The sequence below is a fragment of the Macrobrachium nipponense genome, chromosome 10 (assembly GCF_015104395.2).
Source record: "Macrobrachium nipponense isolate FS-2020 chromosome 10, ASM1510439v2, whole genome shotgun sequence".
Taxonomy (NCBI): domain Eukaryota; kingdom Metazoa; phylum Arthropoda; class Malacostraca; order Decapoda; family Palaemonidae; genus Macrobrachium; species Macrobrachium nipponense.
This window is the reverse complement of record NC_087204.1, coordinates 52,792,481-52,817,510: the sequence shown is the minus strand read 5'-3', so window position 1 is coordinate 52,817,510 and position 25,030 is coordinate 52,792,481. Positions and strand designations below refer to the sequence as shown.

Sequence of the window (25,030 nt, the reverse complement as noted above, 5' to 3'; positions counted from 1 at the left end):
AGAAAGTTAGAGAAGATAGGGTGCGCAAGGCTTCTTCAAAGAGTTCTAGTAGATCGAGTGTGAGTGAAGTTGACGCTGAGAATCCTGTAGTAGAAGTAGTTCCTTCTCCAGTTTCAGCCCCTGCGCCCAGCTTTGAACCCGAAGATTCGTTTTCGGAAGTTGCTTCTGGGAGAGCCTCGATCAGGAGTAAGGAGAGCCTCGCTCGCTCTCGACAAGGTAAGAGTGATGATAGTGCAAGTGATCAGTGCAGTGCCCCTAGTGCAGTGGAGGGTGCGTCTGACCGGCTCACTAACGCTTCCAGGCCTAGACCTCTTCCAGACTCCCAGACCCAGTGGAGGAGGAAAGTCGAAAGCCGCAGGAAGGTTAGGGAGAACCCCCACCGGTCAGGCGTCCCCTCGGCAGTTCCTGTTGCTCGTTCCCAGGCTGCCTTGGATCGAACCAAGAAGGAGTTATTGCGCCAGTGCTTCTCGTCATCTTCGTCGCCTTCTCCTCAGCGTAGATGGAGCGCATCGGAGTCGTCTCGCCCTCTCAAGAGGCCCTGGAAGGATCCTTGCGCCCTTCCTTCCAGCCCCGAATCCTTCGTGGAAGAGCCAGAAGTGGAACGCAAGAGAACCAAGATTTCGTCCGGTTACGCTTCTCCTGTTCGCTCTCGGACTTCGTCCCTGTAGAGGAGTTTAAGAGATCTCCTGCGCGTATCCTGGCGGGTCTGCTGGCGCAGATTGCGGCTTTAGCGGAGTCTATTGCCGGGACTTCTCATCGTCGGAAGGACGCCTCACTTCCGGTGAAGAAGTCTAAGAACGTTCCTTCGGCTAAATCTCCTTTGGCTAGAAAAGCTTTTGAGCCTGTTAGTAGGAGGTCAGAAGTGCAGGCTGGAGCTCGGGATCTTTCTCAGAGTAGGCTCTCCTCTCTTCCAGCAAGAGTTGTGAGCATGTAAGGCGTAAGGAGCCAGACAGGCTCTCTCCTCAGGATTTCCGCTCCTCTTCAGTTAGGCGTCAAGAGCTTGACAGACGTCAAGAGCCTCGTTTTCGTCAGGAGCGAAGGAAGAGTTCTTCGCCTGGTGGCCACTCTCCTTTTGACGGACGCTCGGAGCCTAGTAGGCGTCAAGAGCCTAGTAGGCGCCAAGAGCCTGGTAGGCGGCAACGGAAGTTTTCTCCTCCGTTAGATCATCAATCCCAGATTGGATAGGCGCTAACAGAAACCCTTGTCAGCCTTGGTAAGCGCCGCGCTTCTGACAGGGATTCATCTGTGGATGTTTTTCTCTCCCCGTGGCAGGCGTCAAGAGCCTGGCAGGCGTATTGAGGATGGCAGGCGCCAAGAGCCTAGCAGTCGCAGAGAGCCTGATAGGCGCTCTCCCTTATCCAGACGCTCTTCTGTGGAGTTAGAATCTGTTTCCGACAGACGGGCCTCCACTTGTAGGCGCTCTCCTAGTAGGCGCTCCCCAAGTAGGCACTCTCCTAGCAGGCGCTCCCCAAGTAGGCTCTCTCCTGGGAGGCGCTCTCAAAGTAGGCGCTTCTCCTAGTAGGCGCTCTCCAACTAGGCGCTCTCCCAAGTAGGCTCTCTCCTGGGAGGCGCTCTAAAGTAGGCGCTCTCCTGGTAGGACGCTCCCCGCCCCGGTAAGCGCTCTCCCAGTGGTTTTTCCTTCTAGTAGGCGCTCTCCGAACAGGCGCTCTCCAAGGATTAGCTCTCCTCTGGGCAGTAGAGCTTCTAGACGTCATTCTTCGGAAGAATTTGTTGCTGATTCGGAGGAAGATTTGCCCAAGGATGCTTCGGTTTCTTCGTATAAGAGACTTACAGACCTCCTCTTGCAAGATTTTGGGGAGTCTCGTTTCGGCCGTTGCTCCTCCGTCTCCTCCGTCCTTATTTTCAACGACCAATACGGCTAAGAAGTCTTCAGTCGTTAAGATGAAGCCTACAGTGTCTATGAAGAAGGCTATGAAGAACTTTGACGACTGGTTGCTTTCAAAAGAAGAGAAGGGCAAGACAGTTTTTTCTTTTCGCCCGTCCAAGCTGACGGGTAAGATGGGGTTCTGGTACGAGTCAGGAGAGCCCTTGGGTCTAACTCTTCCCTCTTCTGCAGACTCGGACTTCTCTTCGTTGGTTGATTCCGCACGTCGCTCGGCGCTGAATTCTGCGAAGACGCAGTGGGGTATGAGCGAGTTGGATCACCTTCTGAAGGGAATGTTCCGAGTCTTAGAAGTTTTTAACTTTCTTGACTGGACCCTTGGAGTGTTGGCTAAGAGGACTCAAGAGCAAGACACTCGCCTGAAGACCTCCACGCAGTTCTGTCTTGCATGGACAAGGCAGTGAGAGACGGTTCCGGGGAAATTGCTTCACTTTTTGGTGCAGGAGTGGTAAAGAAGAGGGCCGTTTTTCTGCTCTTTTCTTACCAAGGCGGTTTCTCACGCACAGAGAGCTTCCTTGCTGTATTCACAGCTTTCCCCGCAACTCTTCCCCAAGAAGACTATTAATGATATCTCCAGCTCGTTATCAGCAAAAGCGACGCAGGATATGCTAGCTCGCTCGGCTAGAATTCCGAAACCTTCGTTTCAGCAGAAGACGAAGAAAGAGGCTCAAAGTAGGCAAGAACCCTTTCGAGGAGGACCTTCGTCTCGCTCTTCTTCCTCCAGAGGTTCGAGACCACCTAGAAGAGGAAGGACCTTCTCCCGGTCTATTAGGGCCAAGAAGTAGTTCGGGTGTCCTCCAGACAACTGTGGGTGCCAGACTCTGAACTTTGCAGATGTCTGGGCACGAAAGGGGGCGGACAAATGCTGGTCGCGATCATCAAGAGGGGATACCTCATTCCCTTTATTTCGAGAACCACCCTTGACCACCACTCCAAGGGCACTGGTGGCCAAATACAAAGACCCACTAATGAATCAAGCCCTCCGCTCTAGCGGTAGAGCTGATGTTAGAGAAAGAGGCAATAGAGATGGTTCAGGACCCTCTTTCAGCGGGGTTCTACAACCGTCTGTTCCTAGTTCCCAAGAACTCAGGAGGATGGAGACCGGTTCTGGACGTAAGCGCCCTGAATGTCTTTGTGAAGAAGAGGAAGTTCGCTATGGAGACGACGTCATCAGTCTTAGCAGCTCTTCGTCCCGGGGACTGGATGGTGTCGCTGGACCTTCAGGACGCTTACTTCCATGTACCGATCCATCCTTCTTCTCGCAAATATCTCAGATTCATGTGGGGGAGGGAACGTTTTTCAGTTCAGGGCCCTATGCTTCGGCCTTTCCACGGCCCCCCAAGTATTCACAGGACTGATGAAGAACGTTGCCCAGTGGCTTCATCTCGAGGGAGTGAGGATTTCCCTCTACTTGGACGATTGGCTTATCAGGGCCAAATCCAAGGAGAAATGTCTGGAGGACTTACTAGTGACGTTGGATCTAGCAGCTTCTCTGGGTTTGCTAGTGAATTTCGAGAAGTCACAGTTAATCCCCAGTCAAGAGCGTATCTATCTGGGGATTCTGATGGCTTCTCAGGTTTTTCGGGCGTATCCGTCCCAGAGAGGATAACCCGAGGTTTGGAGAAGGTAGCAAATCTTTTCTAGAGAAAGATGTATGCACAGCGAGGGAGTGGATGAGTCTGTTGGGGACACTCTCCTCGCTGGAGCAATTCGTTTCTCTAGGAAGGTTGCACCTCAGACCCCTACAGTTCTTCCTGACGAGGAACTGGGATTGGAAATCTCAAGGTCTGGACTTTGCGTTCAAGATTTCGCAAGAGATAAAGGAGGATCTACGTTGGTGGCTAGACCCTCTATTGTTCAAGGAAGGCCTTTCCTTGCAGGTTCGGAACCCCAACCTAGTGTTGTATGCAGACGCTTCGGACAAAGGTTGGGGAGCTACTCTCGGGTCGAGAGAAGTGTCAGGCACCTGGATGGGGGATCAGGTGTCCTGGCACATCAACAAGAAGGAGCTAACAGCGATTTGGTTAGCTCTCAAGACCTTCGAACCCCTCGTAAAAGGGAAATATGTTCAGATCAACTCCGACAACACTACAGCCCTGGCTTACATTCGGAAACAGGGGGGGACTCACTCTTTCTCCCTGTACGAGACAGCGAGATCGCTCCTCTTGTGGTCAGAGGAAAGGAACATAGGCTTCTCACCAGGTCGTACAGGGAGAAAGAAATGTCAGAGCGGATCTGCTAAGCAGAAGGAATCAAGTCCTTCCCTCAGAGTGGACTCTGCACGCGGACATATGCCAGGAGCTGTGGAGGACGTGGGGCAGGCCCCATCTCGATCTATTTGCGACCTCCAGGAATGCGCGGATAGATCTATACTGCTCCCCTATTGCAGACCCAAGAGCAGTGGCAATAGATGCATTCCTGATGGATTGGAGGAATCTGGATCTTTACGTGTTCCCGCCTTTCAAGATTATAGGGGAAACGTTAAGGAAATTCGCAGCGTCAGAGGGAGCAAGGATGACGATAGCTCCGTTCTGGCCCGCCCACGACTGGTTCACAGAGGTACTGGAATAATGGCTGGTGGATGTCCCAAGATCCCTACCTCTAAGAGTCGATCTGCTCAAACAGCCCCACTTCGACAGGTTTCACAAAAAACCTCCCCGCTCTCAGTCTGACTGGATTCAGACTATCAAGAGTCTCGTCAGAGCTAAGGGCTTTTCGGCAAAGTCTGCAAGGGCTATTGCCAATGCACGTAGACCTTCCACATCTAGAGTCTACCAGTCGAAGTGGGATGTTTTCGACGCTGGTGCAGGACTCATAAAGTTTCCTCCTCCAGTACCTCTGTGACTCAGATTGCAGATTTCCTTATCTTCCTGAGGGAAAAATGCGGGTTGGTTGTCTCCACCATCAAGGGATACAGGAGCATGCTTTCCTCAGTTTTCGTCATAGAGGATTAAACATATCTGAGGACAAGGACCTCCATGATTTAATCAGATCGTTTGAAACGGTTAAAAGAACCTCCTCCTCCTTAGTGCCTAGCTGGAATCTTGATGTCGTGCTGCTCTTCCTGAGGTCCTCAAGGTTCGAACCTCCCCATGCTGCTTCGTTCAGAGACCTTTCGATGAAGACTCTTTTTCTCTGTGCGTTAGCGTCAGCGAAGAGGGTCAGCGAGCTGCAGGCTCTAGAAAGTGAGGTAGGTTTCCAAGGAGCTCCGCGGTTTGCTTCTTTCTTCCGGCTTGGCTTTCCTAGCCAAGAATGAAAACCCTTCTTCGCCGTGGCCCAGGAGCTTCGAAATCAAAGCTTATCCTCCTTAGTTGGGACAGAAGAGGAGAGATCTCTTTGCCCGGTGAGAAGCCTGAAATATTATCTTCAGAGGAAGAAAAGACTTGCTGCTAATGAGAGCAATCTCTGGTGCTCTGTAAGGGACCCCAGTAGGCCCTTATCTAAAAATGCACTCTCATTCTTTATCAGGAATATTATTAGAGAAGCACACACTTCTTGCAATCAGCAACAGTTTAACCTTCTGAAAGTCAAGGCGCACGAAGTACGGGCCATCGCGACGTCTTTGGCTTTCAAGAAGAATTTGTCATTACAAAACCTTATGAAGGCCACTTTTTGGAGGTGTGAATCAGTCTTCTCTAATCACTACCTAACGGGACGTATCGATTACGTATGATAAGTGTTTTTGGGCTAGGCCCTTACGTATCGGCGGATTCAGTGCTGGGGCAGGGAGCTGAAACACATCCTTTTTAGTCCTTTTTCCCTGTTAGTTTTAAGTTTGAGTTTTTTTTTTGGTTGTACGAAGGAGGTTGCAGGAGGCAGCTCCTTCTTTCGTATACTAATGTTAGTATTTGGTTAGGTATCGGTTGTGCTTGAGGCTCCTTGCAATTGGTAGTGATAGGCTCTGGCATGTAAGCGGGTTGATCCCCATTGACCAGATCCTGCTTGGATTCTGCCAAGTAAGTGGACTCAGTTCCCATTGGTAGACCCAAAGAGTTCTTCAGCCATAGGTCACGCCCTCGCTGAGACACTTTAGGCAACGCAGACTAATAGACAGTAACTATCAAGTCTTCTGCCTAAATCAGGTAAGAACCAGAGGTTTATATTATGTATTCCTTTAACATGTGTTGTCCCCACTTTCTAAGTAAGTATGTGTCTCTTTCCCTCCACCAAGGGTGTCAATCAGCTAAGTATATATCTGGCAGGGAAGTTCATGTACAAAAATGATATTGTTAGTATACAATAAAGTTTTGTACATACTTACCTGGCAGATATATACGATTGATGGCCCGCCCAGCCTCCCCTCAGGAGACAGGTGGAAGAAAATAACCTGACAAGAAAGGGGGACTGGTTCTTACACCCGCCTCCCAGCGGCGGGTAAGGTAGATCACCTGACCTACCTGTAGCGTTGCCGCGAGTTTTGAATTTTCTGTCGTGACGTCAGAGACCTAAGCTAAGTATATATCTGCCAGGTAAGTATGTACAAAACTTTATTGTATACTAACAATATCATATATATATATATATATATATATATATATATATATATATATATATATATATTATAGATTATATATATATATATATATATATATATATATATATTATATACACACACACACACACACACACACACACACACACACACACACACACACACACACACACACACACACACACACACACACACCACAGGAAATTACAGGCAGATCAGTACCAAGTGCTTTCCCTGTGATGCATGAATAAATATGGGAAAGCGCTTGATGCTGATCTGCCTGTTATTTTCCTGTGGTATTCACTTGTATAATGAAGTTCTCTGTATCTACTGTGATTTTTTAAGCATATGTATATATGTGTGTAAATATTATTTAAATAAATCTTGTTACTGCAGACCCTGTGTGTAACATTGATGTCTGGATAGCACAAAAATTGATAAACATGGGAGTAGTGTTTGTGACAGGCTTTTGCACACCAGCATGTAGTATTTAGCGGTCTCTTCAGAGGGACTGAGTGTCTGGGACAATTTTATTCTTGAATGTACATAATGAGGTGAAGGTCCTAAAAACATGGGACTTGCACCATTATAGTTGATAACTTGATAGGTTTGGAACGTCTGGACTAATAGTGAAATCAGTCAGATCAGCCATATCAACTTATTTGTTGAAAGGCAAAGGATGTCTAAACTTACTTATAGCAACACTTCTTAAAGGTCCCAGAAAGGCTGACCTAGTAGTTACAAATATTTTTGGGGTAAATTATACCAAATTCATCAGTCTTTTGAATCTTAGGTTTAGAACTGCAAGCGTATCAAGACTAACTGAAGCATCAAGGTTTGATATGAATTGTTGTGAGTAAAAAAAAACTTTGCCTTGCTTTTTTTCAGAATTTATGAATGCCATTAATCATAGAAAGTTATTTTTCCATGAAAGATCACACTTAAATTTAACTTATTGGATAGGTAGGGAAAACCAGTCATAAAACTTACATTATGAGTTGTAATAAGTTTTTTCTTTCATTATGGCCTTCTCCACTCCATGCACTTATGCAATAGCATACAGGTGGTTCAGAGTTTAAAAAAAATTGAAATTACCGTTAAGTTTAATATCCAGTAATCATGGGGAAATTTGCTTATTTATGGTTAGTATGTTGCTTGAGACTTGAGGATAATTTGAATCATTATGGCTTAAGTACAGTAAAGTAATACACTATTTAAAAAACATAATGTATTACATATGTTTTGTGTGTTCCAGATAAAGGAAGAGGTGGAAGTGAAGGAAGAACCTATTGAAATAGGTGAAAACAAAGAGGTGGAAGTGAAGGAAGAAATAGGTGAAAACAAAGAAAGCATTGACAAATCTCAAGTGAAAGAGGAACCCGATGATAGCAAGGATGGTAACAGCAGTCATGTGTCAGGTTTAGACCCAGTTACTGGCGAAATGACTGATATATCCAAATCGGGATTGAAAAATAACGCTAGTAAAACTGTAGAAATTAAGACTGAGAACCCTGCATCCTTAGATTCAAAGCAAAATGTGGCTGATGAAAGTAAAGAGAAATGTAAGAAGGAAATAGATAATATTGGTTTGCTAACAGAAATAAAAATCAAGATATCTCAGATGAATAGTTCCAGTAAGTATAAAATCATTTTTCAACAATGAAAAATATTGTTAAACATTATCATATCAGGGTGGTTTCAGTTGCTTCTTGACTTGAATGAATTTCAGTTTTATTCAAACATAAATACACCAAAATCTGATGTTTTTCACAACAGTAAATTTTCACTGCCATTCTTTTGATATAGTATCAGTAAGAAATATATTCCATCATGATCATATTTTTCAGAATTTTTTGTTATCGTTAGTTTAATAGTTTTTTTTTTTTTTTTTTTTAGATATAACCATTGCCACCAAGATATAACCATTGCCACCAAAGAGTAATTGATGAAATATGCAGCTTAATGTGAAGTGGATATTGATATACCAGATCAGGAAAGAACTGCAGTAGAATTGTTGGCTGGTTTATTAATGTTTATTTTCTTTTGTTTACTGTCTAGATATAACTTTTTTCCTTCAAATGTCTTTTCTTTTTCTTAGCCAAGTGGTATCGTCTGGGATGTGATGGAAAGTACAAAAGTTATGTGAATCAGTATTCATCTAATCCTTTAGCTCTCAACAAACTTCAGCACAATGAAGAAAGAGATAAAAAAAGACATTTATCTCATAAGTTTAGCTTGACACCAGCAGCAGAGTTCAAATGGAGTGGAGTATTGTATGGTAAGCTTGATTTTGTGAATTTTGTATTGTCTGCATCTTATGTAAGCCTTACTTTTTGGAAGCCTAATTTCCCTATTTCAGTAAAATTTCACCATTGCAGACTGCTTTGCTGTATTAACCCTTTTACTTATGACTTATAAACAATTACATCTGTGGAAAGTGGGAGAGACTCTTGCAGTAAGCATAAAAATGTTTATACCTTTTTTTGTCCAAAAATGCATAGCTCCAACAATTTTCAAGCTAAACTGTTTAGTTTTTATTTATTTTGCAGCTGAATGATTGTTCTATACAGTACCATAGGAAAGATCCTGTAAATAACTTTTTGTGGATTGAATAATAAGTAGAACTTACAAGATACAAGAAATTTTTGTGCTCCCCCCAAAAAAATTGCCAAAAAGAATATGTGAGAAAAAGATAAATACCCATATAATTATGTAGTTTTTGCAAATGTAAAAGTTGTAATCATTCCAAGGAAAATATGAAAAAGATAAATGACCAAGTAATGTCATGTATCATATAGGTTACTTCTTTCCCACTGTTATCCCGACATTAAGGGGTCTGTTGCCAGATGCGCCTTCTACACTGCCTTCTATCAAAGGCATCATCCTCCATCAAACCTCTTCTCTCCATATCTTCCTTCACTTTATCTCGCCATCTAATTCTCTGTCTCCCTCTTGATCTTCTTCCTCTAAAAGGGTTCTCCCAAGTCCTCTTCACTCCCTCTTTGTCATCCATCCTGAACACATGCCGATACCATTTCAATCGTGACTCTTATCACCTCTGTAATCTTTACTAAGCCTGCCCTTCTTATTATTTCATTTTCCAATCTCTTAAGCAGTGATATTCCCTTAATCCACCTAAGCATTCTCATCTCTGTTCTCTCAAGCTTTACCTCCTCTTTTCATCTTAAAGCCCATGTTTCTGCTCCATACATTAATACTGGTCTTATCACTGTGTTATATATCTTTACTTTTAGCTTGATTGGCATTTTTTTTTTATCACTTACAACTCCAGCTACATCTCTATACTTCTTCCATGCAGCTTTTATCATACTTTCAACTTCAGCCTCACATCCTCCCTCTTGGAATAAAGTAGATCCTAAGTATTTAAACTTTTCTGCCTGTTTTATAATCAACCCTCTTGTTTCTTGTATCACTATTCTGTCTCTATCTTCCCTACTGCTCAGCAAAACCTGTGTTTTATTCACATTCACCTTTAAGCCACCACTCTCTAAAGACTCCTGCCACTCTCCAACCCTTCTCTGTAGGTCTTCCCCATTTTCAGCATTAATCACCAGATCATTGGCGTACAACAGCTCCCACAGCTCTTCATTCCTGATCTCTTCACTCAACATATTCATGACCAGCGCAAACAAAAGTGGGCTTAATGCTTACCCCTGATGTAATCCAACACTAACTTCAAAGTTTTCTGTTTCCCCAATTGCTTTTATCACTTTTGTACTCGTTCTTTTATATATTATCTCGACCAGCCTAAACAACTTTTCTGGGACTTTCCTTTTCCTTAAACACCAAAACATCACTTCTCTTGAGATTCTTTTGTATGCTTTCTCTAGGTCTATAAATACACAATAGAGTGGGTTTCCCCTTAGCCTCTTTTCCTGTGGCTCTTACTATGAAGGTGGCATCCACTGTCCCTGTTCCTCTCATGAATCCATACTTCTGTTTCCTGATCTTTGCCATCTCTCTTAATCTCTCATCCAGTATTCTCTCTAAAACTTTAAATCCATCCTCATATATGTTACTTACCAAGTATTTACACAGCTAAAGTATCCAGCTCGTGCTGCAACTTTTTAATGTTTTTACATAAATGACATACCCCACCCACTACCAGGACACTTGTAGAACACAGCACCCATCAAAAAATCCATTTTCATACAATCAACTTACCTGTCAGATATATACATAGCTAAGACTCTGTCGTCCCCGACAGAAATTCAAATTTCGCGGCACACGCTGCAGGTAGGTCAGGTGATCTACCGTCCTGCCCTGGGTGGCAGGATTAGGAACCATTCCCGTTTTCTATTCATATTTTTTCTGTCGCTTGGAATGTAAACAACGTTTGCAGTTCCTCCTGACTTGATTTTTGGATTTCATCGCCATCGATCTTCTGGGCTATCTTTTGCAGGGAAGTACTGGATCTTTGGTTCGGCATACGCATATTAATTTGTTTTTATAACTTTGGCTTCGAAAATTTCGAAGAATTGTTTACGTGTAACTACCGAACTTTTCGGTAGACAATCACATAGTTTGCAAGAAGGAAAATTTTAATATTTATTCATAATAACGTGTAGTAAATGTTAGAATTGATTGAGCTAACTTCCTTCTTGAGGATGTAAGGAAAGAATAGTTACGCTTCCTTTAGAAGTTTATATAGCTCTCGTACTAACGAGCAGTTAGAGCATTAACATTACTAGTAGTGTGGTATCCTCATCTTCTTACTTCACAGAATCTTCAAATTCATATTGCAATTATAAGACAAAGGAATGTAGCTCAAAATACGAGCTATTGAAAGGTAAGAAGTGATTTTACTGTTAGTGCAGTGGTGGGTGCGTTCTGTTCGGCTCTGTTTCGCTCCCAGGCCTAGACCTCTTCCAAGCTCACATACCCAGAGGAGAAGGAAAGTCGAAAGCCTTACGGAGGTTATGGAGAATCCCCACCGATCAGGCGTCCCCTCGGCAGGATCTGTAGAATGTCCCAGACTGCCAAGTTCGCCATTGGAAAGGCGTCCTAATTAGTAGAGGGTGCGTTCGATCGGCTCTGTCTCGCTCTCAGGCCTAGACCTCTTCCAACTCACAAGCCCAGAGGAGAAGGAAAGTCGAAAGCCTTACGGAGGTTATGGAGAATCCCCACCGATCGGGCGTTCCCTCAGCAGATCTGTACAAAACGTCCCAGACTGCCAGGGATAAGCCATTGCAAAGGCAGCCTTTAAAAAGTGCGTCTGTTCTTGTTCCGTTTCTTCATCTTACATCCGAAAAGACGAAGAATGTACATGTTAGAAGTTCGGACGATCTGGCTCGTTCTCTGAATAAGAGAACACTGACTCACTGAGCGAGAGGCTGAGAGCCAGCCAGCAAGCTAGCGCGAGCCACGTTCCAACAGCCAGCAGCGAGCCGCGTTCAACAGGACTAGTGCGAGCCGCGTTTCCAACAGACTAGCGCGAGCCTCGTTCATACAGATAAACGCGAGCCGCGTTTCCAGCAACTGAGTGCGAGCCGCGGTTCCAGAACTTTTTCTTGGCGCAAGGCGCCTTCAAAGAGAAAACAGACGGCTTAACTAAGGAGCCTTATAGTAGAATGGCAATCAGAAGGATGCTTCCATTGAACGTTTGCTGGCAAGAGGCTCGTATAACAAGACTAGAGGCGCTCGGATCTATTAGGGCGCATGGGACCTTCCACGCAAGCGGAACGTTCCAGGAGCGAGTCTCCTTTCTAGCGTGCGGAACATTCCAGGCGCGCGGAACTATCCAGACGCCAGGCGCTAGGCGCAAGGATCCAGACGCCAGGCGTCAGAAGATTCCAAAAATCGTCATTAGAGAGAGAGGTCAGTCGCGAGACTCCTCTTTGAATTTTTAACTTGAGCAACTTTCCCCTGGCAAATGTGCAAGATGTCGCACAGGCGGCCGTTGCTTTTGTCAGAAGGATTCTGATACTAAGAGAAGCCCCTTTTCATTATTCAGAAGACTCCTTTGTTAGGCAGTTCCTCTCAATTCGGACTGGCTTCTCCTTCATCCATGCTCTTCCCTCGTTTTGAGGAGGCAAGAGCTTTGGGAGTTTTTCTTAATAAGATCTCATCGATGGTTGGGTATGATGGCGGATAGAAAATATCTACTTCCTTCCGTAAACCCTAGTGATGAACAGGAATTCTGTCTCTTCCGCAATTTATGAAGAAATCACGAAGATTTAAAGAGTTCCTTGATTAACTTCGTTCCTTAAGGATATATATATACTCTTTCTATCGTTCTATTAACGAAAGAACGAAGATAGTAGAAGGTAGTAGAGTTTCTGCTGTATGAGAATACGATACGGTCAAATCATAAACACGTTACACATACCGTAGTTACTTCTTTTCTGTGCAACTCAATTACCAGTATCCTTCTACGTCTTTCCTAGGAAGGACTATGCTTAAAGGGATTGTTAAGACTACACCTACTTAGCTTCTAGATTTATCGAAGTCTTGTTTCGCTTAAATATGCTTTAATAAGAACTTCCTGAAGTTCGATGATAATTTTATAAAATTCCTTTATTAATTGGAGTAGCTGGCAACTCTGGAAGAGTAAGCGGGGACTGCTTGCGCTGAGAGCCTGAGACCAACGCAGTACGCCTACGCCAGTTACTGTCAGTACCATGTAGGTGTCAGTCATGAGCGGTCGGGCGTATCTCTCTCTCCTGCCGGATGGAACAACTTTCCGTATCTCTCCCCTACAATCGCGGTCTTAACCTCGGATTGAGGGGATAGTTAAGCTAACATAAATAAAATATTGTATGCCTTTTGCTAAGAAGCTTTCAATAAGAGAGATAGTACAACCTTTCAATGCTGTTTACCGTAGGTAAAACATTATTAAAGGATTCTATCGCAGCAGAACATTATATTATGTAATGCTCTCAGGCTTACGAAAGCATAGCTTATTAGAGTACCTGCTCAGAAGAACATGGATGAGTCGGATGGGAAACATTCTCTTTGGGGCAGAACTTGTTTCCCTGAATGGACTATACTACGTATATAAAGCTTTTTCCTACTAAGAACGGAATTAACATGTGAAAGGATGTCGGGTACCATAAAGGCACAGGTCTGGCACATAACATAAAAAGAATTAGAAGAAAGCGCCAGTCTGGCGCAACGCGCCAGAAGTACCAACCTGGCGCAATGCTCCAGAAGCGCCAGCCTGGCGCAAAATTTGCGCCAGAAGCGCCAGCCTGGCGCAGTGAGCCAAGAGCACCATCCAAGATTTTCTCGTTTTAGCGAGTTATTAACCTAAGAGTCCAGTAGCCTCTCGGACACCAAGCTCGGTAACGGCAAGATTTGTTCCTGATTTCGTTACCCATTTAATCACTTAGGCCATTTCCACGACACTCTCATATCGCATAGAGCATCGAGAATCTCTTTTTTCGCTCCTATTCGCGTTAACAAAGAGATCCTTCTCGATCGACGATAATAACTGTTAACATGTTTAACATTTATTGGAAAGAGTTGTGAGAACCTGCGGAAAGTCTTCTTCATAAGATGATCTCTCAGTAAGGTAGAAGACGAACAGGCTTCCTATAGACTGCTTCCTTTTCCTACTTCTCCCCCGATTGAAGATGACGTGGGAAAAGCTTCAAGGAAGATTATCTTGCCAGTACAAGAGCAACTGGCCTCTTTGGTGGGAGTGTTAGCGCCTCGTAGGAAGGACGTTGCGCTTCCAATCAAGAAGTCTCGTCCTCTCTCCCCTGCGAAGCGAGAGGTGTCATGCAGACGTGAAGCTTCCAAACATATCGCAGAGGCTTCGGTTTCGAGAGCGAGATCGGGAGAATCTTACGGAAGACACGTAACGCCAGAGAGACGTGAGACGTCGTCAAGACATGGATCGTCATTTAAAGCTGCTTTTAGACGCGAGGCTCCAACCAAAATTTTGGCGCCAGTTAGGACGCCTTTTGAGAGCGAAGCGTCTTCCAGGCGCGAGGCGTCATCCAGACGTCAGCAGCCACACGAACGGGAGGCGTCAGCCAGGACGCTTGGCTGACTAGAAGCGTCATCCAAGCGGGAAGCGTCATCCATTTATGGAGAGAAGCCTGGGCTGTTGGCGCCTTCCAGGACTATTAAAGCGGGGAAGAGGAAGGAATATCATTCCCTTAGCCCCTCTCCTATTAGGAGTTTGTCTCCTCCAGAGGAAAGACGTACTGAATTAGCAGCGGAGACTCATCTAGACCCCGAGTTAGAAGTAAACTCGGAGGAGAGTATCAAGGAAGAGAAGGACTGTCGAACTATAATGTTTTGACAGCCTTGCTTCTAGAGGAGTATGGAGACGACTTGACTCCTGCCTCTCCTCCTTCTCCGCGCTCTCTTTTCTCGAGTGCAAAGACGAAGAAATCTTCGTTTTTTCTTAGAATGAAGCCCGCCATTTCGATGAAGAGGGCTCTTCAGTCTTTAGACTCTTGGATGAAGTTGAAGAAGGAGTTAGTTAGAACGGTCTTCTGCATGCCTCCAGCGAGACTAGCTGGTAAAAGAGGCATTTGATATCAGACGGAGAGAATATGGGTATTTCTCTTCCGTCTATGTCAGAAGCGGACTTTTCGACCTTAGTTGACGCTTCACGTAGGAACAAGGTTTGAACTCTGCCCGTATAACTTGGGGCATTTCAGAACTGGACCATCTCCTCAAGGGACTCTTTCATGTATTGGAAGTTTTTCAACTTCTTAGATTGGTCCCGGTCCCTTGGGGTGATGTCCAAGAAAGCCCATGATTCTGAAGGACTCGAACCAGAAGTCCTTCTGTGTATTTTGTCTTGTATAGACAAAGCGGTTCAGGATGGCTCGGTTGAGATCTCCTCTTTGTTTGGAGCAGGTCTTCTTAAAAAGAGGAGAGTATATAGTGTCTTTTTAACCAAAGCTGGTCTCCCACGCTCAGAGGGCAGCGCTTCTGTACTCGCCTTTGTCTTGACTTTTTTGTGTTCCCTTCTCAGTTAGTGAAGGACATTTCTCGTTCAATAACTGAGAAGGCGACTCAAGACCTTCTGACACAGTCAGTAAGGAAGAAGAAACCTGCAGACAGCCCCAAGAACACTGTCATTGTCTGATGAGGAGAAAGACCGGGCCTACAACCTGACACAGATGCGCTAGATGCGAACATATAGGACAGATAAGAGTGTCCGATGTGGACATTGCCAGACATCCTCGAGACTCTACCAAGCTCGAAGCTCCGGCAAGTGGGGAGGAGCCAACCAGGCGCGAGGCGCCAGGCAGGAGCGAGGCGCCAGGCAGGCGCGAGGTGCCAGCCAGCAGCGAAGCTCCAGGCAGGCGCAAGGCGCCACTCCAACCGGGCGCGAGACGCCAGCCAGGCGCGAAGCTCCAGGTAGGCGCAAGGCGCGAGGCGCCAGGCAGGCACAAAGCGCCAACCTGGCGCGAGACGCCAGCCAAGCGCCAGGCAGGCACAAAGCGCCAACCTGGCGCGAGGCGCCAGCCAGGCGCAAGCCAGGCTCTAGGCGCGAATCTCCAGCTAAGACGCGAGGCATCAACCAGATGCGAGGCGCCAGTCAAGCGAAAGGTACCAGACAAGCGCTAGACGCCAACCAAGAGCGAAGCACCAGCCAGGCGCGAGGTTCCTGCCAGGCTTCAGGCTTCAGTCGGGAGAGATCCATTTCAAGAAAGCCCTGATCTTTGAAACATGGAGATCTCCTAAGCACTTCATAAGTGACTTGATTCCTTCAAACAGCTGAGAATTAAAAGCGCAGGAAGTGCGCGCTTTTGCAAATTCTTGTTCTTTACATAACAATATGTCATATAAGACATATTAGCTGTGTTGTACGGTAGAGGCAACTCTGTGTTGACTTCTCATTACACAAAGGATGTCAAGTTAACCTACGAGAGATCCTTCTCTTTTGGTTTATACGTTTCTGCGGATACATTACTGGGATAAGGAGCCGACACTGATCCTTAACTTTGAGTTAAAGTTTTTTAACTTAGTGAAATTATTGGGGTTTTTGAAAGGAGTGTGTGGATAACTCTTTCCAATTTGAGCGCGAACCCTCGGGTTAGGATCAGGTGATCGGGATCGGTGTTGCGCTCCTTCATAAGGTGTATTGTCATAGAAGTGGTCCAGTACCCATTGACAAAGTCCTTTCAGGCTCTGCCGAGTAAGCGGTTCATATCCCATCGGCAGACCCACAAGATCTCTTAGCCATAGATCACATATCTCGCTAAAGTCTTGAGGTGATGCAGACTACTGGGCAACAGCCACGAAGTCTACCACTATCAGATAGGAACCAAGGTTTATTTATACCTACAACATATGTTGTTTACCTGTCTATTCCATGTTAGCTGTCTCTTATCCTCCACCAAAGGGTGTCAATCAGCTATGTATATATCTGACAGGTAAGTTGATTGTATGAAATGATATTGTTATAATACAATAAAGTTTCATACATACTTACCTGGCAGGAGATAGACGAATTTAAATGGGCCCACCCCAGCCTCCCGCGGAGGACAGGTGGAAGAGAAAAAATATGAATAGAAAACGGGAATGGTTCCTAATCCTGCCACCCAGGGTTAGGAACGGTAGATCACCTGACCTACCTGCAGCGTGTGCCGCAAAATTTGAATTTCTGTCGGGGGACGACGGAGTCTTAGCTATGTATATATCTGCCAGGTAAGTATGTATGAAACTTTATTGTATTATAACAATATCATTTCTGCTGCCTGTGCTGTGAACATTGTGCCATTTGCAGCAGCTTTTGTTGGAATTTGCAGTTGTTAATTTTTCATAATAAAATTGGTGAAGTACAATTGTTTCGTCTGTTAGTGCAGACAGTAATCAGTCTTTAGTAAGAATTTTAATCAGTTTTTCAACAAATATATCATTCTCAGCAGTTCTAGTGTTTGCTATTGCAGCCAGGTAGGCTAGGCTACTTAAAGCCCACTACCTTTCTCTCCGAGAAACATTTGGGCCTCCGGGAGTAAGTCTTCCCTCATACAGGAGAGCAGTAGAAGATGTTCAGAACACTGGCATGGAGGGATTTTACAATTTTCTTATCATGGTTCCCAAAACAATTGGTGGGTTGGAGATCAGTCCTCTATGTAAGTGCCCTCAATCATTTTGTCTTGGAAGACAAATTTCAAGATGGTGACAAGCCAATCTGTCCTTGCATCCATTCATCAGAGCAACTGGATGGTAATCCTAGATATGCAAGATGCCTATTTTCATATTTCATATTCCAATTCATCCAGTATCCAGAAAATATTTTTAGGTTTGTCATTCAAGACAAAGTTTACCAGATTTGGGTCCTTTCAAAATGGCTCCACTTAGTAGGGAGCAATGTGGGTCTACTTAGATGACTGGCTACTTCTTTTAAACCTTGTCCGTACTTTACTATATACTGAAATGTGTAATAATTTTCAGTAATTTTTTAGTCTTTATTTTGCTGCATTTTCTATATTATTGTCTTAAAATGCTTAGAATGATAATTTGCAAGTATATTGCAAAGCTGTTGTAGATAAACATGCTGAGCTAGGCAACAATTAAATTTAAGCACTATATAATGCACATTACATAATAGTATATATTTTAAAGTGTTTATGATACACAGGTATAACTTGCATAACTTTAGTAACAAAAAAGCTCTGGTAATTCAACAGTTTGATGGTCTTTTTTTAATAAAAGTATACATTTTCCTTCTTATCAATGAAAAAAAAATATCCAGCACTATTCGCACTATTCATGAAATGAAATTTTAGCACCCTGAAAACAACCAATAATGACAAGTAACTCTGCTGACTGACCTTGAGTAAACTGATGCATCCACCTTTTATTTTACCCATTACAGTGGTCCCCCTGTATTCGCGGGGGATGCGTACCAGACCCACCCGCCCCGTGAATAGTTAGAACCCGCAAATGTTTGGAACCCCTTTAGTAAAAATGCTAAAAAACAGTCTATTTTGTTAGTTAAAACTCAAGAAAAATCCACTAAAAAACTCAAGAAAAATCCACTAAAAATCTTTTACTTGTTTTTTTTAATAGTTTTGTCACAAAAAGTGCATTTTATGATGAAATTGATCAATAAAACCAGGAATTTGTGGATATTTCTCATAGAAAAATACTGCAAATGTACGAATTTTCCGCGAATAATGCGGGGAAACGTTTCAGAGAGAAATTCGCGAATACGGGGGTCCACTCTATTATTTATGTGAAACCTGCTGTAAGGTTGAAAGTAACTTAATTTGAAAATAGCTTGAGGGGAGATAAAGACTGTATACTCACATATAGTGCTGAAACACTACTCATGAATGCAACAAATTTTTACTAGCTGTTGAATGTAAACATTGACAACACATTGTCAGTTTGGTTGCAATATTTTTTACAAGATATCTTAATTTTGTAGCATATCTATGAAAATACAGAACAGTGATACACAGATACTTGTGAAGCTGCCATGGACATATGAAACCTAGTCTATGTATATGGTACATACAATCTTGATGCACATAATATATTTTATATTTAAGATTTATTTTGTTAAAAATTTGTGCATAATATGAGAATACGGACACTCGTCACATAAGGACTGACTAGGTTCCAATCCTACAACTAGGTCTGTAAGTGAAATTTTCTTTGGTGAGGAGTTGCTTCCCTCCACCTCCTTTCCATGTCTTCCAGTGGATAATTGGATGGTAACAATGAGTTTTTGAATATCTACAAAAAAGTGGAATTAAAAACGAATTTGGTTAAATGTAAGGAAATGTTGAAAACTGTGCATTAGAATAAATGTTTTAGAATAAGAATTTTACTATTATTGGATGAAGTTAGTAAGTGATTGCATTTTTGTGATGTAAAGCTGATGTGTAAGCCTATAGCTTATTGGATAGCCTTTGTGTATAGTACTGACACATGTACACAATGTATGCAGTTGCTCTCTCTGGTGCTGAATTTTAATTGAAATTTAATTAATGCATCATGTTACTCTCTCTCTCTCTCTCTCTCTCTCTCTCACTTATTGTTTTTATTGGCATTGGAGCTAGAGAGAGTAAGGTCAATCTAACACAGTAAGCGCAATGTTCCAAAATGCATCCAAATAATTGTATCATACAAAGTTTTAATTTTTTAAGCCTTAAAATACTGTGGTTTTTTATTTTTTTTATTTTATTACAGGAAATAAGGAATCTCTCATATCAACTCTCCGACACACCATACTGTCATTAGAACAAAGTATCTCATCACATCTATTTCACCCTCACTGGTCCAATGTCCGTAAAGCCTGGAATTTAGCGGTCATGTCTTCAAATGAACCTGTCAGTTTCACCAAAGTTTTGATGTGGCTTGTTGCTTGTATAAAACCAGTGGTGTTCAATTCAGTTTGGCATGACTCATTAGGACATGTTAGGTAAGTACATTATTTTTATTTCAATTATTATTATTTGTTGAGTATATTTATTTGTTAATACATGTTGCTTCTTATTATTATTACTATATTACTATTAGTATTATAACAGGCATTCTTCGTTTATCGTTGTTGCCGGTTAACAGTGTTCCGTTTTTATGCCTTTGGCTAACGACATTGTTAAACAGATTTTTGGCAATGGTAATTAGTTAAATCCTTTTACGTCTTTTGGCTAATGACATTGTTAACCAGATTTTCAGCAATGGTAATTAGTAATGAGTTTAATCTTTTCTGTATCTGACATAGGGGGAGATGTGAAAGGATTAGCACCTGGCCAAAGAGTCTCTCTCTCTCTCTCTCTCTCTCTCTCTCTCTCTCTCCTCTCTCTCTCTCTCTCTCTCTCTCTCATATGCCAAAGGATACTCTAGAATGTGAGAGATGGATAGATAGATAGATAGAAAGATATACATAATGTATACTGTATTTGACATTTCTGATTGTTTATTCAATGTAAGCCTCTCTCTCTCTCTCTCTCTCTCTCTCTCTCTCTCTCTCTCTCTCTCTCTCTCTCTCTCTCTCTCTCTCTCTCTCTCTCTCTCATCGGCTGGAAGGGTTAAAAGTGAATCACACAGCAGGGTATAAATAAAGAATTAGGTGCAAATACTGACGACTTATAGCAAAGATGCTATTGGAGCAGGACATCAGCTTTGCTAGTTGCCGATTGGCTGGTAGCTTTGATGTTTTGTGAGGGACACTCTCTCTCTCTCTCTCTCTCTCTCTCTCTCTCTCTCTCTCTCTCTCTCTCTCTCTCTCTCTCTCTCTCTCTCTATAATTTATTTTAATTTAATGGTTTCTTTTATTCTAGTTTAATGTTTACTGATACTTAATGTGTATTCTTATGACCTAGTTTTTCAATTAATGTTTATATAATATACCTTCGTGTATGTACTGTCACCAGTGTATTAAATATTTTTAGCACTTGATGGACAGGGTTATAAATCAATAGGCAGCACCCCAGGTCGGCAAAGCTTTGAGGTCGTCCAATTTAAGAAAAAACCTCAATGGAAAGAGGGAATATATACAAATGCATACTGTGTAAGAAAAAAAAAATTAAAAAATTTTGTCAACCTTCCATGAAAAGTTGAAAATTAATATTACAACCCCTTGTGTGGCCTCTTTTACAAGACAATCATAAATTTATGAAGGTAAACATGATTTTTCTAATAAATGTATTTTATTGTGTAAATTCTTAATTACAGCTTACACAATATCAAAACATAAGAAATAAATTCAGCCACAAATTCTATGTATATTTGTAGTAAAATATTTATGTAAATTTACAGAGAACAAAGATGCAGTAACATTTTGGGGTTTATTCATGTTTTTGCAAAATTACATCTATACTGACATACCACCATAAAAAATAAGAACTAAAACCAACAGCAACCCCAAGATATAATTATGAGCAAATTTACAAAAAGACGTCTAGTGAGACAGAGGCACTACATCCTCCCTTGAAGTTAAGAACCCAACTAAGTCTCATGAGCTACCCAGGTGATTTTAGCCAGTCTAAAAGTTTTCAAAAGTGAATTTATGGGCTATAGTATAGAAGTAATGGCATCTCTTTCCCGCCCGATTCCCCTTAATTGATGGCATATACTAATTTTGTTCCTCACCATGGGTGACTCCGTCCACCACCCAAAACCTGTTATTGATAATCATGTGAGCATGTCCGTCCATTAAATAGTTATGGAAAGTTTAAGAAATTATATAATGAAAATAGGAGAATGGTAAAAAAATGGCAAATGCCTTTTAACTTGGATGTGTGTAAAGTGTTACAAATAGGAACAAACAACCCTCTTGCCAGCTACATGCTGTTTGGGAATGACTTAAATAGTGTAGAACAAGAGGAGAACCTTGGAGTCAGTATTACCAAGGACTTAAAATCCACAAAACATTGCATAAAAGCTGGAAAGAAGGCACAGAAACTAAAGGGATACATGAAGAGGCAGTTTAAATACAGAAACAAGGAAACAGTGCTGCAGCTCTACACATCAATAGTTAGACTTCATCTTGAATATGCAGTACAGTTTTGGTCATCAGCAATAAGGAAAGACATAAATAGATTAGTAGGGGTACAAGCAAGAGCCGCAAAGTTAATTCCATCCATCAGGCAAATAGGTTACCGAAGACGACTGTAGAGCTTGAACATGTATAGCTTAAGAAACACAACAATTGCAGGACAACTAATAGAAACATTTTAAATACTGTAAGGCTTAACAAAAGTAGACAGTAAACTATTTACGTAAAAAAAAAAAACAGACGAAATAATGGATGGTAACTAGAAATGAAGAGATACAACACATCCCATTGTGGGAATTTCTTTACATACTAGATATGTGATACATGGAATAAATTGCCACCAGAAGTTGTAGACAGCAACAGCGTAGAATAGTTTAAAAGAAAGCTAGACAAATCATTAGGACACTGAATGAATAGTATAACCTGCCCTGAGAGGTAAGTGAGCACACAATGTCTCCTTGGATGGACTAACAAGTCGTTGAGACATCCTAATTCTCGTAATTCTCTCTTCTCTTCTCTGAGCAAGAGGGATCCTAAAGGAGTCATTTAGTATCTTCTGTCCTTTAGGCTTAAGATCCAGTTTGTACTGCATTTTCTATTACATGACATGCCGTATAATATATTCAACTTGAAAAATACCACGTTTTTTACATGAATCCCCCATTAGGTATTTCAATAACCAGTTTGAATATAGAAGAAAAGCCAGTAAAAAGAAGAATAGAGAAGCTTCTTTGCAACAGAAACCCAGCTGAAATGGCCATTATTTTAAACAAAACTTGTCTGAAAAACATATGAAAACATTGTTATCCTGCTGACCTGCTTTCCACTGAATAGAATGCCCATATATAGACTAAGGTACTGTAACCCTCATGTCTTTAAAAAATGAGGTTTTTTGGAAAGTAATTACCTTTAATCCTTTATTGTAGATTTAACAGAGTGACAGCACTTGAGAGGGAAGAAAAGAAAAAACAGGAAAAAAGAGAGAAAAAGGACCCAGATCAAGAGGAACTTCGGCCTGTCACAATTGTGAAGTATACGCTGGGTCTAAAGCATCAGGTAACTCATTGAAAGGAATTATGATGATTTCATGACATTAATGATCATCTTTACTTTTTCTGTAACTTGGTTGTAGAAATGAAATTTTTTGTAGAAATTAGTTTTAAGGTTTAGTATTTAATTAATTTTCATTTTGTTTCATAATACATACCTGTACTTTAAATAACTCAGAATATTAGCTGAATACATACCTGTACTTTAAATAACTCAGAATATTAGCTGCATTGTAAAAATGATTGAATATTTTCAAGCTCATTGCAGCAGAATTGACATTTTTCTTTACTGTTGTTATATTTTTAGGTATGGAAATTGAAAGGTGAAGAGTACCGAATGCATGCCATGTGGGGATGGCAATGGCTTGCGTCTCACAGGCAAACAAAGCATGTTCCAATGTCATCAGTTGGATTACGTGCAGGTCCTGACAAGTATATGGTCCCTATCAAGGGTTCTGCTGGTCTGCAAAGCCTGTCAGTTAATCCTTCCATCTTTAAGCAGTTGACTTTGAAAACACCATCCTTGAAACCTTCTCTGCTCTCTCCCAAGCAACTAGCTGCAGAAGCAGATTGTTCTGAAGCACCACCAGAAGAGAAAAAGAATGAAATCATCATTGCAAGTGCAAGTATGTAACTTATATTTTGCATGTAGAAGGATGTAGTACTTGCTATGTCACATCATCGTCATTAATGTTTTTACATCAAATTTTTATTTTGCAGTAATAAGACTTGAAATACGTTCTCTTCATTGTTTTCTATCTTGTGTACTTGCAGCCCCATTCCATTATTTTCTGGGCCCTCATCTTTCCTTTTTGAATTATTCTATTTTTTGTAATAAGTATTCCTTATCCCCAATCATCTCATCTGTTGTCAAGGCATTTCTAACTACTTATCCTTCTTCTGAGTTGGGTGCATCTAATAATATTTGTCTTAATCTTCCAATTTTGTATGTAGCTAATCTTCCAATTTTGATATAGCTGCTCCAGGTAATTGAACTATGGTCCACATAAGTGTTTTGGCTACTGCAGTGAAAGTTGTTCTTCATGACACAACGGAAGCTCTTTAATTAAGTGGAGCCTGGTGTAGATTCAGCCTTAGCTGTCATGAGATTTTTCTTGTAGGGGTCCCAAATGGCTGGGTAGCCATGTCCAATGAGAGATTAAAGATTTATTTGCACTTTTGTTTCACCAGTTAAATATTCAGTGAAAAAAGTGGTCTATCTGTGAGTGAACATGTTGCCGTCTGGTTGTTTACCCCATAGCGCTAGACAAGCCCCATAAAACTGAATTGCCATTAACCGAGTCTGCCAATGAACGGTGACTGCCTGTATACATATATATACGTGAAATACAATGAAACTTATTTTCTTGGAAAAATAAGGTATCTTTAAGGAAAATATACCACTTACCACACCACACATACAGTCAATCACACATCAATTTTGTACAACTAATTAATCAAAGAAACCCAGTGGACCGTACTCGCGGACTCTTGTATTCACAGATTTCTCTTTGGAACATATCAGCCTACTAGAAAGTATTGCCCTCGGAATTGGGAGAGCAGTTTGCCCCTTTTAAGCGGAACTAAGGATGTCACAGTAGCCTCTACCTTTTTAGCTTTCATAAATTTTTATGCCCCGTACGTGCATTCTGCTTTCAACCTACTGGGAATGTAACAATTCTTTGTTTCATGGAGGTTAAAACAGTATTGAAATCTTCCAGTGCCTTGAGACTTTCTCTAGTAACTGGCTTGTTATCATGAAAGGAAGCAAAGGATTTTTTTCTACTGTCTCTTCACCTTGTTTAAGGTGTCAAGTTTTTGCAGAGGGGATACAGTGTACCTGCAGCACCCACCACTTGATGGATGGGTTGTGGTTTTATCTCAGTGTAGGTGACAATGTTGGCTGGTTGGTTTTTATTTTGTTGCTGCACCCAGGGCAAGGGAAGGCATCCATCATGCTTTGCTAGCCATTGGAGTACTTCCTTTGCTACAAAGTTCCCACTAAGTTGGAGGCAACCCATGACTATACCGCTACACTACTACAAGTTAAGATGAGCACCAACCAGAGGCTTTAGCCAACTCAGTAGCTCTCTTAACTGACAGGTAATGACAAGCATTGTTTCAGTGCCAACATTTAATCT

General features: G+C 42.1%; 1 protein-coding gene across 1 annotated transcript in view; it reads left to right on the top strand.

Annotated features, from left to right (window-relative positions):
- Positions 1–25,030, top strand: part of LOC135223972 (nucleosome-remodeling factor subunit NURF301-like) — a 216,067-nt gene that overhangs the window by 67,546 nt on the left and 123,491 nt on the right. Inside the window, exons 6-10 of the mRNA XM_064262894.1 lie at positions 7,651–8,029; positions 8,494–8,673; positions 19,530–19,761; positions 22,767–22,896; positions 23,197–23,515. Of these exons, the coding sequence (XP_064118964.1) occupies positions 7,651–8,029; positions 8,494–8,673; positions 19,530–19,761; positions 22,767–22,896; positions 23,197–23,515 (1,240 nt within the window). The remainder of the gene's footprint in view (positions 1–7,650; positions 8,030–8,493; positions 8,674–19,529; positions 19,762–22,766; positions 22,897–23,196; positions 23,516–25,030) is intronic.